This window comes from Opisthocomus hoazin, chromosome 25, assembly GCF_030867145.1.
Source record: "Opisthocomus hoazin isolate bOpiHoa1 chromosome 25, bOpiHoa1.hap1, whole genome shotgun sequence".
NCBI lineage: Eukaryota > Metazoa > Chordata > Aves > Opisthocomiformes > Opisthocomidae > Opisthocomus > Opisthocomus hoazin.
In genome coordinates, this window is record NC_134438.1 from 5301407 (window position 1) to 5317164 (window position 15758).

General features: G+C 55.0%; 1 protein-coding gene across 4 annotated transcripts; it reads right to left on the reverse strand.

Moving 5' to 3' along the window:
* Positions 1 to 3101: 3101 nt before the first annotated feature.
* Positions 3102 to 14236, reverse strand: MYBPH (myosin binding protein H). 4 transcript variants are annotated; one of them, XM_075442742.1, is made up of 11 exons: positions 13752 to 14236; positions 13366 to 13500; positions 11332 to 11499; positions 8661 to 8749; positions 7442 to 7637; positions 6963 to 7102; positions 6650 to 6809; positions 5680 to 5816; positions 5060 to 5246; positions 3879 to 3920; positions 3102 to 3298 (listed from the first exon to the last, which is right to left on the reverse strand). In XM_075442742.1, exons 1-10 carry the CDS (start codon positions 14026 to 14028, stop codon positions 3910 to 3912), a joined length of 1500 nt encoding a protein of 499 aa, XP_075298857.1. In that variant the 5' UTR covers positions 14029 to 14236; the 3' UTR covers positions 3102 to 3298; positions 3879 to 3909. The 4 variants fall into 4 exon arrangements, with proteins under 4 accessions (XP_075298857.1, XP_075298859.1, XP_075298858.1 ...); XM_075442744.1 differs by having other exon boundaries at positions 3102 to 3335; XM_075442743.1 differs by having other exon boundaries at positions 3102 to 3338.
* Positions 14237 to 15758: the final 1522 nt, after the last annotated feature.

Sequence of the window (15758 nt, forward strand, 5' to 3'; positions counted from 1 at the left end):
GTGTCCCCTCTAATTGTTTTCTCTCTCCTTTTACTTTAGCTTTGAGTTATTTTTCCCCCTTTTTCTCATGCCTGTCTTCTGTGAAAGGCAGCATCAAGTCTCCCCCAGCCCTGTTTATCTCATCTCTCCCCTGTCACTCCCTACCACCCCCCCCTGTGCAGCCGAACCCTTTCGACCCAAACTTTGTGGGTTGATGCAGCCACCTCCATGGTCCAGGGGAGCAGAGAGGCACCTGCACCCATCTCGGGGTGAGTGGGGGATGGCTGCAGGCCACCTTGTCAGTGCTGATGCTGCCACAGGGGCATTTTCTCACCCCCATGTGTCTGTCTCTGGTTTAGCCATGGGCAGGGTGTGTTCTTGGTCGCACTTGAGGAGGGGGTGGCTGGAGACGGACCATCACCCCCATCCAGTTCTGTGGTCCCTATGTATGCTGGCAGCTGTGCTGCCAGTCCCTGCTCTGCAGCAGGATCTCTTCCAGGGCTGAAGAGGTGGTGGGAAGAGTTAATTTGAGTTAATTGGGGTTGTTTTCTTATCAGCTTCCCTTGTTCACCAGCCTCCCATTGGAAACACACTTCCGATGACCCTTCCCCTGCCCCATGAGGGTCGAGCCCCTCGGACGTCACCAACGGGCGAAGTGACTGCAGCAAGTTCCTGCCGGGGCTGGGAGAGGGTGCAGAGAGGAAAAGGACCTTGGATGGGTGACATTTATGGGTGGCTTGTTAGCTGGCTGCGGAGAGCAATGCTATGCACGTGTAGCACAGGCAATGTGGCTGCGGGGTGTCCCCTTCGCCCACTGCTGCAGCCAGTCTGTTTAGCCTGGAGGGTGTTCCTCCATTTCTCTGAGAGGAAAAGGAGGGCAGAAAAGAAGAGAGGAGATGAGGGGCTCAGCCTTCCACATTTTGCAAGAGCCTCAGTATATCATATCCAGGCTCCTGGCTCAGACCACACTGGGAAAAATGGGAGCAGAGCAGAAGAGCAATGGCAAGGACAGTCGCAATTCCTTCCCTTGGACCTCATTGTGATGGAGGAGTTCTGAACGCCCTCCCAGCCTCCTCGAGGGGAAGAACCCAAAATCCTTTATCAGTAGTGCCTGAGGATGCTGCAACCCCAGGCTACTGCAGAGAGGACTCCCCTACCCCGTGTCCATGGTCCCTTTGCACAGCAGTAGCTTGGCCTCAGGACAGGGCTGCTGTTTACCGAGCACGGGTCTGATTTCCATTTGCTGCTTATTCCTGCAAGAGGCTGCTTTCCTGGAACCGGTGCCTTTGCCTGATCCCTGCTAAGGTGCCCAGAAACCCGGTGACTGGGATGCTGATACATTAAAAGGCGTGTGAGCAATTGCTTACAGAAAGAACATCTAGTGGATTTTTCCATTCCATGCTTTCCAGACCTTTCCCGGGGAGAGCTCACTAAAAGTGGAAGCTGTTACATCCCACGCCCCTGTGGGGCTGCAAACACAGTCTGTGTCCTGTATAGCTGCGTTAAGAGTCTGGGAAGGGCACAGTGGGCAGCATGACACAGTCTCGGAGATGCTGCTCCTCCTCTGTACAGGCAAACCCTCTGCTAACACCACCCGCTCCCAGTCCCTGTCCCCCAAGGCTCCCACTGGACAAAGCCACGTGCCAACATGCCAGGGACATCAAGGGGGCCAGGACATCCCCATCAGTGTCCCAGGCCAGGTGTGAGCATGCCAGGGGAAGATCTGTTCTCGACCTGCCAGGTAGACCGCAACCTCCATCCCGGCGGCATCATCACTAACCCCAGCCACCTCAATAAACCAGTCTGACCATCAGATGGGATAAAAACTAACACGACAATGCCCTCTGATGGTGGAAACGATGGCTGGTGCTGAACCCCTAGGAACAGCAATATCCCCATGAGCTTCAACTTGGACATGGAATCATCAAGGTTGGAAAAGACCTCTAAGATCAAGTCCAACCATCAACCCAACACCACCATGCCTGCAAAACCATGTCACACAGAATCACAGAATATGAGGGGGTGGAAGAGACCTCTGTGGGTCACCCTGTCCGACCCTCTGCCGAAGCAGGGTCACCCAGAGCAGGCTGGGTCAGAGCAGACCTTGTCCAGGCGGGTCTGGAATATCTCCAGAGAAGGAGACTCCACAGCCTCCCTGTGCAGCCTGGGCCAGGGCTCCGTCACCCTCAGAGGGAAGAAGTTCTTCCTCATCTTCAGCTGGAACTTCCTCTGCTTCAGTTTGTGCCCATTGCCCCTTGTCCTGTCACTGGGCACCCCAAAGTGCCACATCTACACATCTTTTGAACACCTCCAGGGATGGTGACTCCACCACTTCCCAGGGCAGCCTGTTCCCACGCCTGGAGAGGTGGTGACAGAGCAGATGGGGGCAAAGCAGAGGGGCTGCAGGACAGACGCTACAGAGAGGGGTCAGCTATTTTAGCCATCAGCACTGCCCGGCTTTGCTCTCCAGTGGCACCATGGGCAGACTGGGCTCAGATCTGCAGGTGCCCAGGCTGGTTTTTCATCCACATTTGCAGTGCCCTGCTGACCCCTGGTTAGCAATGCACTTAGTCAACTTGATGGATCTGTCTGGGCTCTCTGTTAATAAACAGCATCTGACCCGAGCCGTCTCAGAGCCGTGAGTAACATGTCATCTTTCCATACATGAGCTGTCAGTAGATAACGGGGCCAATTCCTCCCGCTCCAGATAGCGCATGGGCATGTCCTGCCCCTGCCGTCTCACACTGTGGGGAGGGGATGCTGGTGGCAGCACGTGGCTGGATCATTGCATCACTGATGTGGAGAAAGAAATTGTGCTTTGATGAAGAAGCATCAACATGCCATAGTTTTGACGTTGCTATTTCCCCCCACAGCCAGAATAATTCTCCAGCTCCAGAAGGAAACTTTTCTCCATCCTCCTCCTCTTCCTTGTTAGGTTGCTTCTGGTTTAGTCATCTTCATATATTCTTTATAAAGCTGGGCCTTTCTTTCCAAGCTCAAAAACCATCTCTTCCACTCATGGTTCGGTGGGATGTTATGCGAACCTGTAGCATCCCTGGCAGCTCTCTCCCCACTACCTCCCCCTGCTCAAGCCAACCCCACAACAAGCAGAACATAGCAGGTTTTTCTATGAGGACCAAAGATGGGCTGGTTTTATTGTCACACCTAAGGACACATTCAGAGAGGACCATGCCATGGCAGGCTGAGGTGCAGGTCCCCAGGGGTACCACCAGGGAGGGGACAGACCCGGAGGCAGCAGCGGTCACGGCCGGGAGCATCACCATGTGCCATGGTACTGAACAGTAGCTGCAGCATCCACCTGGGTGAAGGAATGAGACCCAAGTCCTGCGAGAGCACTGCTGCCGAGAGACCAGTGGTCAGGGATGAGATGGGAAACCACATCCCAGCCATGGCTTTAATGCAAGACAAACCCAGCCCAGCTCTTCCACCCTCTCCTGCCCCACAAAATTCAGATGCAACCTTTTAGCTCTGTTTTTCCACCCCCGGCCCTATTTCATACTCCTTTATACCTGGCCCCAGTCCCAGCACCTGCTCCCCATGTGCATCCAACTCAGTGCCCCACACCTCTGAGCCCTGCCTGCAAACTGGGGCTCTGCCCACTGGCTGCCCACATGTCTGCCAGGCACACCAGTCTCCCCGCTGCATCTTCCCCCTTCTGCCCATACTTACAGTCCTCTCTCCACCTCGCAAAGGGGCAGTTTTCTCTCAGGCTCTGCAGCATCCCACCCCACCAGTGCACATCCAACCGTGGGATGAGGTAGCCCTGAGCTGGGGCTCCATCAGCAGGTGACAAGGGCTTATGCAGGACACTCCATCCACACCATCCCTGATGAAGTGATCCACCCTCCCTCCATCCCACAGCCCCGACCCAGACCTACCTTGCTCTTCGTCTTGCCCTCCAAACTGTCCTCACTGGGGCACTGCAGGAGAGCACGGGAGATATAAACTCCATGAATTCCCCTTGCTTCACTCCCCTTTTCACTTCCAAAAGCAAGCCAGGGCATGACCAACCCGCTTGCACGCACACACCAATGTGCACCTACGCACACCATCCCTGTGCACCCACGCTCCAAGCAGTCATGCACACCACCATCACTGCCTGCTCCTGGCCAGCTTGTCCCCACGGTCCCAGCCTGGGTGACTCCCGGGCGCTTTGTGTCCCCAGCACAACGACAAGCTCAGTCTCCTGGCTGACTTCACCGTGCTGCTCGCATGGCTGCACCGACAGCCCTGCCTGCAGGGCAGCATGGCTGGGGCCAGCTGGGTCAGCGCTCTGGAAGCCCTGGCACCAGCTACCGCAAAGCCAAGCATGGACCCTGTGCCACACTGGCAGCCCCGTTGCTTCAGCAGGGACCGAGAGTTCTGGGTGCCTGCCGGATCGGAGCCCTGCCTGCATGGGAAGTAGGGCAGAGCATGTCTCGGGGCAAGCGTGTGCTGGGAAGCCACAGGAGGAGAAATAATAAAAAGGACAGGTGTCTAAGGACACACCGCTACTTGAGGAACATGCGTGTAGCGTGGGTGGGTGGGCATGCACCCCACTGCATGCCGAGGCAGGTCTGCAGCACACAGGAGAGGGGTCTGCGAGGGGAGAAGAGCAGGGCATCTCCATACAGGGTTGGGTTGGGTGCTCTGCTGAGGCAGGGAAATGTGAGCCGGAGAGTCCGTGCAGGATCCCAAAACATAAATCAGAACAACCCAGATGCAAGAGGAGGGGTTTCGGCAAGCACCGCCCACATGGCTTGGGGATGGCTTGGGACACAAGTGCTGGCGGATGAAGTGAGGAGCAAGAGACTGTCCCAGCCTCCAACAGCACCTCTGGTCCTTTGGCTCTGCAGTTTCTGGCTTCGTCCCCACTTTTTAGCCAAAAATGAGGGAAGGAGATTTCAAGATGCTTGAAGGCCATAAACCCAAGAAGCCTGAAGCTCCAGCTCCACAGGGCTGCCCAGTGTCCTTAGGCTCCCCTGTCACCATAACAGGGACAAACCACAGCACAGTGAAAATGAGAACAGGAGAAGGCAGGCAAAGAGACCTGCTCCTCTATCTCCTCAGCCAATCTTACCTTTCACATCAAGTTTGCAGTCTACTGAGGCTTCCCCCAAGGCGTTCACAGCTTTGCAGGTGTAGATGCCCCCATCAAAAGGGCTGGGTTTGCGGATTTCTAGGGAGCAGACGCCCTGCTTGATCATCGCAATGTATTTGGGGTCTTCCCGTATCTCCATCTGATTTTTCATCCAGATGATTTTGGGCTGGAAGGCAGCAGGATTTATTTATTTGTTTAAAGCAGGGAGAGGAACGAGAACTGGCCCCAAAATGCAGCCACCTCCCTCTGGCTTTGCCTTGGCTCTGCCTGAACCTGGTGCTCATGGTGAAATTCACAGTCAGAAGTAGTTTGAAGAGCTAAATCTCCCATTCTTGAGCCCTAACCACTGCCCCAGTCTTCCTCCCCCAATGCAGAAGGAAAAAGGACATGGCTTGAATTAAGACCAGCCTCCATTTTCCATGCAGAAACACCCTAAACTTGCCCCAGTTTGACTTGAAGAACAGCTGCAGCCCCCTAACCTCATCCAACCCTAACCCACCATGACCAACTATTTCCCAAAACCTCCAGCCACCTTGCAGAAACCCCACCGGTGCCTGCCCACACACGGAGGCTATGCTGTCCATGGAGGAACCACTCACCTGGGGGAAGCCCCGGACACAGCAGAAGAGATGTGTGCTGTAGCCCCGGGTGGTGATTCGGTCTGTCAAGGGCTGGGTGAACTTTGGAGGCTCCATCATGTCCCGTTGAGGGATCTTCTCTGGCTGGTAAGCAGTTTCTAAGAAAATAATTAATTCTAGGTTGAGGCAGAGCTAGGGTTCCTGGGCTATCCAGCATACAAACTCAGCCCAAGGTATTCCAAAATGCTTCTCCTCCCTCACAAAATAAGCCAGATGGCATCTAGCCTGACCCAAAGACCTGGCCATCAGCTCAGACCAGCCCTGTCTATAAATCCCTTCTCATCCAACCATGCCATGTTAGTGCCCAGTCCCTGCAAGGGACACGGGAGATGCCAGTCTGCAAACCAACACCATGATGCATGCTATGTGCAGCATGTCAGATCAGGGCCAGGCACCCCTCTGGATCTCCTACTCCATCCCCAAAATTCAGTGCAGAGAAATAGGAGCTGGAGGTAAGCTCTGCAGGTCAAATAGACCCCAACTCACTGTGTGCTACCAGGGAGCAGGATGGCAACAGATGGAGGGAGAGTGGGGCTGAGAATGCTGGTTTGGAGATTTGGCCCTGAGATGGACCACTGCAGGGGTCTCTTCTTCTGCTGGCCCTGAGCTGTGGGGCCAAAGCCAGGGCTGTTCCTCACCCATCCTGGCACCTGCTTCCATCTCACCCCAAGGATGACCGTGCCTTGATCCCTCCCAGGGGGCTGCCCATGGCACAAGCCTTACCCAAAGGAGAAAGGAGGTGTAGAAGGAAGGCAGGGGACCTCTGGACCTCTGCCTTGAGGATGCACAGCCTCACCCCTGCAGGGCTCAGCCTAGGGACCAGCCCAGCAGCATCACCACAGCACCGAGGAAGCCCTACTAGCCCCCACATAAATAGGACCCCTCCTGCCCACCACCACCCCAAACCGCATAGCCAGGGCCTTGACCCCACTTGACTTCTCGATGTGGGCCACCCCAGAGGTGACAGCTGCTTTCTCGCTCAGCCCGCAGGCGTTTTCTGCGAACACGCGGAAGGAGTAGATGTTGCCAATGATGAGGTCGGAGATGGTGCAGCTGGTGCGGGTGCAGCGCTCCAGTGCCATGAACCATTTCTGGGTGGAAAAATTAAAAGGAGAGCAGTGAGGAAACCAGGCTGTCCAAAGGATGAAGAAGGAGTAGGGGGAGACAAGGGTGTGCAGCTCCCCCTCTCCCATGAGTGCATCCCCAGCACCAGGGCACGGGGGCCCAGGAGTGCCCAGACTCACCCCACTCTTTTTGTCTGACTTCTGGACCAAGTAGCCCTTGATCTCCGAGTTGCCGTTGTCCGCCGGTGGGGTCCACTCCAGGGCCACATTAAAGCCCCACACATCCACCAGCTTCAGTTTCTGGGGGGGGCCCGGGGGCTCTGCAAACACAAACCCGCACAGAGAGGCATCTTAATTTGCTCCCCCCATTTTCTGTGCCTTGACCATCCCTTGCACCTCGCTTTTAATCTCTTCTCACCCTGTTGCAGCACACGATGGATAAGAAGTTGTGATGGGCATGGGCTGGGAGAAAGCCTGCATCCCCAACCAGAGTAGTTCACCTCCATGATGCTGGAGAAGATCCCACTGGAAGAGGAACCCCAGAGTCCCTTGCCTTGTTGCTGGCCCTGTCCCATCCCACCCAGAACAAGAGCTACTCCCAACCAAGGGGCAGAAACGAGCCCCAAAACGACCCTGCAGGGTCCAGTCTCCAGCCTTACCAATCACTTGGATGTCCAGAGTAGCCTTGTCCTCTGCTCCGTTTATCCGCACAGTGAGCTCGTACTTGCCCGAATCAGTGCGCTGTGCCTCGCGGATGTAGAAGATGGTGTCCTTGTCCGTGTTGCGGATATTGATGTGGCTGGTGTCCAGGGGCTGGCCACCCTTGGTCCAGATCACCTCGGGCTGTGGCTTTCCCTGGAGCAACCCGCACAGGCACGTTAGGAGCCACTCAAGCACATGGTCCCAACCGGTCCTGCTGGGAAGGACGGGTGGGCAGAGCCATCCCACTTTGTCCAGGCAGCAGTGGCCTGGATACCACCTCTCGCTTCCAGCAGTCCCCAGGGAATAAACAGCCAGTTCCTGGCAGCCCCACTGATGGAAGCCATCAGGCTCCAGGGATGATGCTGGAACATGCTGGTCCCCCAAAGCCCTCATGGGGCAAGCCCAGCTTTCCTTGCCCATGGCTTTGCAGGCAGAGCTGTGCTCCTGTTGCCCAGGCACTGAGCCCAGGTTCAAGTCTAGCAGCAGAAGCTGAATTCAGCATCCAGGGCCGAGTCATACCTGGAGCACGACCAGCGCAGGCTCCAATCACCTATGAGACATGGCATGGACATGTCCCTCATTGCAGGGGCAGATTTCTGCCTCTTGCTTCCCCCAGTGTGTTTCAGGGCTGTTTTTTTTCCATCCCAGATGCCACGCTGGAGATATTTTGGGGATGCCCCAGACAGTATGTGATAGATCAGCCAAGGAGAGGAACTCCAGCTTGGCCCACCAGTGCCAGCATCACCTCCCCCATCATACAGCCCTGGGGCTGCTCTGCTCTCTAAAGGCAGCTGCTCTCCCCAAGGAGAACCCCCTGTTGTGCTGTGGGGTTCTGTGGTATGTGGCCAGATCCTTGCCAGGCTCAGCCAGGAGCATGAGCTGAACAAGGCTCATGGGTTGAGACAGCAGCAATAGCTAGCCCATGCCCTAGTGTGTTTGGGGTTGTCCCATTACCAGCACCATCAATAAAGACATAGCAGGAGAAAAATGGGGACCAGGCAGGAATGGGAGAGGGGTTCCTGCCCCATCTCCCACCCTCAGGCCATGAGATGTGGGGACCAGGACAAGTTAGGCCGTGGATGGCCCCAAGCATGTCATGGTGGCTAGAAAAGTCACTTCAGAAGCTAACCTGCAGTGAAAAAGCCTGGGGGATTAAATCCCAAATCGCCCACCTACCTGGAAAGGGATCATCACGTTAATGGCATCCCCAACACGCCTGACATAAGTCTGCCGCAGGTGACGAGGCATGCGGATCCTCGGGAGCTCTGGGAACCAGAAAGTCATGTCATGGGGCCAAGGAAATCACAGCCCCCAACTGGCTGATCCACCCCACGCAACCCTCTGCTTGGCCATCAGGATATCCCACCCAGAAATATGGCCACCTCTTCCCTCTCGTCTCCTAGACAGTGCTTGCTTCGTGCAGGGCCATGCCAGCCTACGCATTGCCTGCACCCCGAAATTATATCCATCCTTGAGATACCAGGTCACCAGCCCAACAGCACCTCCCTGATGGACCATTCACCCCCAGCATTATAGCCAGGCCACAGGGACCAACACGGGCTTAACCTGAAGAGTCACAACACAGCCTACATGGTAGCCAGGCAGAGGAAAGCATCTCCCAGTTCGGAAGCACTTCTCCCACAGCTCAAAGCAGACTTTCTAGAGTTACACAACCCAACCTTGAGCAGAGACAAGGCTTGCCAGACCTCCACCTTCGCTGTGCGCTCAAGGCCATTGAAAGACCAAGGTGGTGCATGGTTACTCACAGCAGAGCCGTGAAAGCCCCAGGCTTAAAATGAAGGCTATCGTCCCCAAGGGAACATAACAAAGATAAGCAAAAAACCCACTAGAGCATGCTGATGGAGCGTGTGTCTCCTTCCCGGGGTGAAAATAGCAGCTGTGTAACCCTACCGGCTCGGTGCCACTCAGTGATCCTTCTAGAGAGGCATTGGGTTTGCGTGAGCCCCTCATAAGAGTTGTGTGTCTCTGCCTGGATTAAACATGCTGGAGCTTAGGTCTGGGGAGGGGGCACGGCCAGAATTAAACCGGGACTGAGCGATGGCTAAACAGCTGTGAGCGTGAAACGCCGGTGGTGGGCTGGGGAGGGCAGGGAGATGCCCGGCGGTCCCAGATGGCCCGACCAACAGCTGAGACAGTCTCTCCTCTGCTCTTGCTGCCATTCACTCCTGGGATCCGTGCATCGATGCTGCCACTTGGGCTCATCAGTCTCAGCGCAGCAAAGAAACCCGACCTCGACGGAGGAATGTTAATTCACGGGTGTTTTCCCCAGCTCACGCGTTCTTTGCTCAGCTGCAGAAGGCTGGCTGAGGGTGGAGGATGGAGCATCCCACCATGGAGGTGACATGCTGCCATGGGTGGGAAGGCATTTTTCCTGCCCCAGCTCCCTGCAAAACGCAACTCCCACACCGAATCTTCATCTGGTTTCTCCTCGTCTCTCTCCACTTCCCAAACCCACTCGTCCCACCTGTTTTTAAACTCTGTGCCGTCTGCACTGCTGCTATTTAAAATCCCTTGTGGTGCTATAAATGAACTGGTGAGAGGTACAAAATGCAGTCCCGAATAAAATGTGAAGACCAGAAGGTAACAGATGGGGCAGGGAGGAGTGGATTCGTGAACCCGACACACACCAGTGCTGCTGGGGTGGACACAGGGACGCAGGTGGACACTGAGGGCTGGTTTGTTCCTCAGCAAAGCCAGGCAGTGTGCACAGGGCTGTATTTCAAATGAAATGCAAAAGTAGGCAAGTGCTCTGTGCTGAGGAAGAGTTTCAGTGAGCAAAACAAAAAGAAAGAAGTGAAAAACCCCGCTAGCATGGAGCAAGAGCAAGTTGTGCATGGGTCTATCAGTTCGTTGGGTTTTACACCTCTCAGCTGATGGCTGGGACAAAGCTCAGGCAGCGGGGACAGGAGGGTTGCACTGGTGGGTGCAGCACAGGACTAGAAGTGGGAAGAACAAGCTGTGTATTTGGCAACTCACGCCAGTACCCCATGCCGCAGTTTCCCCAGTCCCACAAAGTATGTTGGGATGCCTTTGAGATCTGGAGGTGAATTCAGCAGCAGACACCAACCACTAAGCCATGTTCACCTCCTCCGAGCAGACTGAGAGGATGAACTCAGCAGGACCCTTTCCAGATGCTGATAGCCTTCTCCAAGCCTTTTCCTATGAAAAGCTGCTGGTTCCTGGAACAACTTTTGTTATTATTTTTAAGCAGCTGAGACATCTGATGTGTTCTTTGAGTAACAGCAAAACTTGCACATTAACAATGCCTTGTAAAGGGAAAATGTCTGTATTTGCTGTTTGATAAGTGAAAACCAACCTTGCAATCATATATCAACCTCAGCATATTCACAGCACCCTGGGAGGAATGTGAGTCTTGCTAAGCATGGGAGCAAGCCATTCATTAGCAAGTTTGGCATGATTAAAGTTCCCATGCTCCAGACTACAAGCTCTTGACTTTCCTTAGCTAAATAAACAAAGCCATCCAATGTGTATGTGATGGCATATCAGAGATGTAGCATGGCCAAGGAGATGAGGTGGGACAAAAGTGAGACTGCTTCTGAGCTCTTGCAGTGAAATGGGAAAAAGTGGCTCTGCATTTGGAGTCCTTCACCCTCAAAGCTTCACCACCTGTGTGGTGGAGGTCGGGAAGCTACTCCATTCCACCCCAAGGGGATTGGACACAGTTATTTAGAATAACATCTTGGTCAAAGGCTAGACTGCCGTGTGTGAGAGGGCTGAGGCTGCTCAGGCTGCGAGGGTGGACTGTGGGTTCTTTGTACCGCTGACAAAGCTCAGGGGAATTACGTACGGCAGGAGCAGTACTTACGGAGGATCTCTCTGATGAGGACTGGCTGTTCCAAAGTAGCCGGGACACTGGCACCACTGGCGCTGACAGCCTTCACTCGTACATTGATCTTGTCACCAGAGCCGAGGTCCTGGATTGTGTAACGAGTGGAAAGAAAAGGCTCCTTGTTCACAGCTGTCCAGTCTGTACCTACAACGAACCCCAAAGAGCACATCAGGCATGCAATGGACAGACACCCCCAAACAGCAGGACTAAGCCACATGGAATGCAACCCAGAAGCAAAGAACCCCTTCCTTGCAAAAATGGAAGGATTTGGGGCACCAGCAGAAAAAGGTATCTTATAGGGGAGGTTGTCCAGCCCACCCTGCCAAGGAGCATGGGATATAAAATGATGGCAGAAGCTCAGCTGTTGAGTAGGAGGCTATTTGTAAATAAGAAAAGGCATTAGGCCAGCAAACATGGTCCCTGTTTACCTTCCAGGTGCATTTCTGGAAGTAGTTTAGATCTTCTGACCACTCTGCCAGCCAGTCTACTCCTCCTTCTGCCCCAGGAGAACATGTTGGGGCTCACCATGCACCCCAGCGCATTCTCCACATCAGGTAAGCTCTGCTCATCACCTGCCACCAGCCAGCTCTACCTCTCCAACTGCTCTTCTTGCTTGGAAGGGGGCATCTCAAACTCACCCTGCCGCCAAGATGTAGAAACCCTGCCACATCACCCAGCTGACACAGCCTTACAACGTGCTGAGCCTCTTCAGAAGTTTCCCAGTTAGAAAAAAGACTGCCCCAGTCACCAAAGGACTGGGTGTCCCAGGCAATTAACTAGAGCAACCTACGTGTGCAAAGATTTGCTAAGCCACCACGTGCACCTTCAAATCAAGAAGGTTTTCCTGTCAAACGCTATCAGATCAGCCGGCTCTTCTTTCCCTTTACTGCTGACGTTACTCAAATCAGCCCTCACTCAAATCTGATCGCATTTTAGCCAACCAGAGTCTCGCACCAGCCCAAATACAGCAGTCACAGAGCCCACATGGTTTTCATTTAATGACTAAAGCTCTCCTGTCACCCAGCCAAGTCCAAAGCAAGCTAGGAGAGCATCCAAAACTGTGACCTTTGGGTGGCTGTCAGCCAGCACCCTCCAGGAATGGCTGCATCTTGCCTTGTCCCACACAAGGGCCTCCTCACACATCTCATCCAGCCATGGTTACCTCCCCGATCCCCAAGCCCAATGATGAAAGCTTCCCACAGCCAAGCAGGCGCTGGTCGTGCCTGCCCCAAGCTAAACAGCCAAGGGTCATAGATCATGTTTCCCAAGGCCCACGGACCACCTGGGTCTCCCAAACCACTCCAGCCTCATGTAGCCCCCAGTCCACCAGTCCCAGCCTTCCCTCGCAGATCCCTCCAGCCACACAGGTCACTCACTCTCACCCTAAAGCCAAGCAGGGCTTCAAGAGAGCATCCAAAACACAAGTCTCATCTGCCTACTCCATTCCACCAACCAGCAATGCAACCAGAGAACCACAGGTAACGGTTCCCACCCACCAGCCCACCTCCATTCACTGCAGCCATCCTCCTTCCAGGCATCTCGAGCCCCATCTCACTTGCACTGCCCAGGATCATCTCCTCTCTCATCCTCTCATCTTATCCCCATTCCTTCTGCATTCCATTTTGGGCAAACATGGGAGAATTGCATCTTCTCCCTCCTGAGGTCTTGCATCATCATCCCAACCCCAGGTCTCTGCAGAGCTGGAGTTCATCAGAGACCATCCTCAGTGGGTATGTTGGTCTCTTCTCCACCCTCTAGCTGGACATGGTAGTGACATGAAACTTGGTCCAGCCCCCCGCTAAAGACAGCACTACTATCTGAAGCCAATGGGAAGCCCCTCTGCTCCATGGCGGGGGGGAAGAAAGACCATTTAAAATGAACCCATTTGGGCACAGAGAGGGAAATGGTGCCTGGGGAAAAGTGCTGCCAGGTTCTGCCCAGCTCCATCCTACTCCTCTGCAGCAACACACTAGCTCTCCACACTTATGAGGCAGGAAAGCCCAAGCCTACTTCCATCTTTGCAGATCTCCACCACGTATCCATCCAGGCCCGACTGGCCTGTCTGCTCCGGGGCTTTCCAGGTCAGCGTAATCGAGTTTTCGCTCACTTCTTCCACGGCCAAAGACAAGGGGGGACTGGGCAGCTCTGTAACAAACACGCAGATGTGAGGACATGTTCTTGAGCACTGGAGCTGTTGGAGGGCAATCACCCAACCTCTGTGCTGGTCTTCACACCCCCACCCCCTCCCCCATCCTCCTAATCCCTCAACCCTATCCCACTGCAAAAATATCCATGATGACTTCATCACTTCATCCCTTCACCCCAGCACCCCCACATGCCCCCTCCCAGGCTTGTATATCTCCCCTCCCCACTTCAGTGTCCAGTCCCGTTCTCACCTGCCTTTGGTTTCTCAGGCTTAGGTTCAGAGGCTTGGGGTTCAGCTGGGGGAGCCGGGAGACCTTCTTCAGGGGCTGGAGCCACTTCTACTGTGGGGACAGGAGCAGGCTCATCTGCGGGGACTGTGGGCTGCTCCGTGGCAGGGGGATGTGTGGGGACCGAGGGCTCTTCAGCAGCTGGGGCTGGTGGTGGTCCTTCCTTTGGGGTTGGCACTGGCTCTTTCTCCGGAGCTGCAGGAGCCAGGTCTGTGGCTGGAGGTCCAGTTTTTCCCGTCATTCCTGCAAAGCCTGGGGGCAGGAGAAGAGGATGTTTAGGGGTCTTTGCTCTGGGATCTCCACTCTGTTTTGGGGTCCGTGCTCCAGACCAAGGGTCTTTCCTCCAGATCTGGGATCTTGACTCGAAGCTGGGGTCCCGGCTCCGGACCAGGCGTCTCCACTCTGGACAGACAGCCTCTGCTCTGGGACGGCTGTGCTGGGAGGGGGGAATCAGGTCTCTGAGCCAGAACAGGGGCTGGGAGATTTTTATAGGCTTCGGCTGGCACTTGTCACCTCCCTGCAAACCAATCTGCCTGCGCAGGCGGGGGCCGCCAGGAATAGCCACCCGGGACCTGCACATTCAGCAGCACGCCCCTACCCCCTCCTATGGGACTGCAGCACATGGTCCTGGCCCCCCCGCCATCCCCCCTCCCCCCGGGCTCGCACGGGACTGGGCAGGCCAGTGCCAGGTCACCTTTCTGTGGGGACATAGCACCAACACCCCTTTATCTAAGGTCTTCCCAACCCCTCTACTGCCACCTCCTCAGCCACCCACTGCCCTCCCAAGTCCTCCCCTTAGCCCCCCCATTGACCCTGCATTTGCCCATGCCTTCCTCCAGCCCCTGCATTAACACCAGACCCGCCCCCACCCCAAACCTCCCTATTAATCCTGCATTGACCCCCCCAAACTCATATGCTCCCCTCCATGTCCTCTTGTAGTCCCTACTGTAACACCAGATCCTTCTGCTCCCCCAGCCTCCACCTCAGTCCCAGAATCATTGGAAGGCAACTCTGGACCAACCCAGATGTCCGTATCCCTGACTCACGTTCCTGGAGAAGATTAATCACTGTCCAGCCCTGCAGCACGTCCTCGAGCCTCTGTCCTACCCATGTGACCAGGACCTTGTCTATGGAGTCTGGTCACCCCAGGACTTGTCACCCACCACCCTTCCGTTAGCCCATCAACTCAGATATGCCCCAAAGCCGCCCACTGACCCAGGAGAGCCCCCTTAGTCCCTTAGGATATAAACCCATTCACTCCCTGCCTGTACTTGTTCCCCTCTCTCGCCATGCTATGCATGAGAGGCTACTAAAATTGTCTCTGTAACCTAAGGTCTAATTCCTTAACCTTCCTCAATTTCAGGTTGACAAAGTGTTTTCTCCTGTTCCCCACCTACTTGCCTGTCTCCAGGGATGCTGCTATGGAGGAGCCAAGCAAGCCTGGCTGTCCTGCGCTTTGCTCCAAAGGCTCACATTTTCGTGGTCCGCATTAAACACCTCCAAACATGGACATCACGGTCAAGAGGCATCTCTGAGACAGCCAGAGCATGAAGTTATGTGCTCTGACAGGGCCAGATGATCTGAGCTTTGCTAACAAGGGGGTAGTTTTCCAGGTGGGGGGAGCTGTGGTCACCCAGGAAAGGCAGGGAGAGAAGAAAGAGCAAAACCACATTGGCCAGGTTGGTCTTTAAAGGAATGGCTCCAAGGGATGCATCCCAGCTGGAGCAGGAGCCATGGACCAGGTGGGAAGAGGGGATGGGGAGAGGAGGCCAGGGCAGCAGTGCTGGTTTTTTGGTCCATCAGGGTGTCACAAGGGTGCTAGGCTTGGCCAGACACTGGGCTCAGCTCCTGGCTGGAAGACAGCACCAGACAAGCACTGATGGCTGCATGAAGGCATTGACCCAAGGACCTCTGCCCATGGTGGTCTACACAGACAGACTGCTGATCTCCAGAAAGAGCATGAAGGAGTCC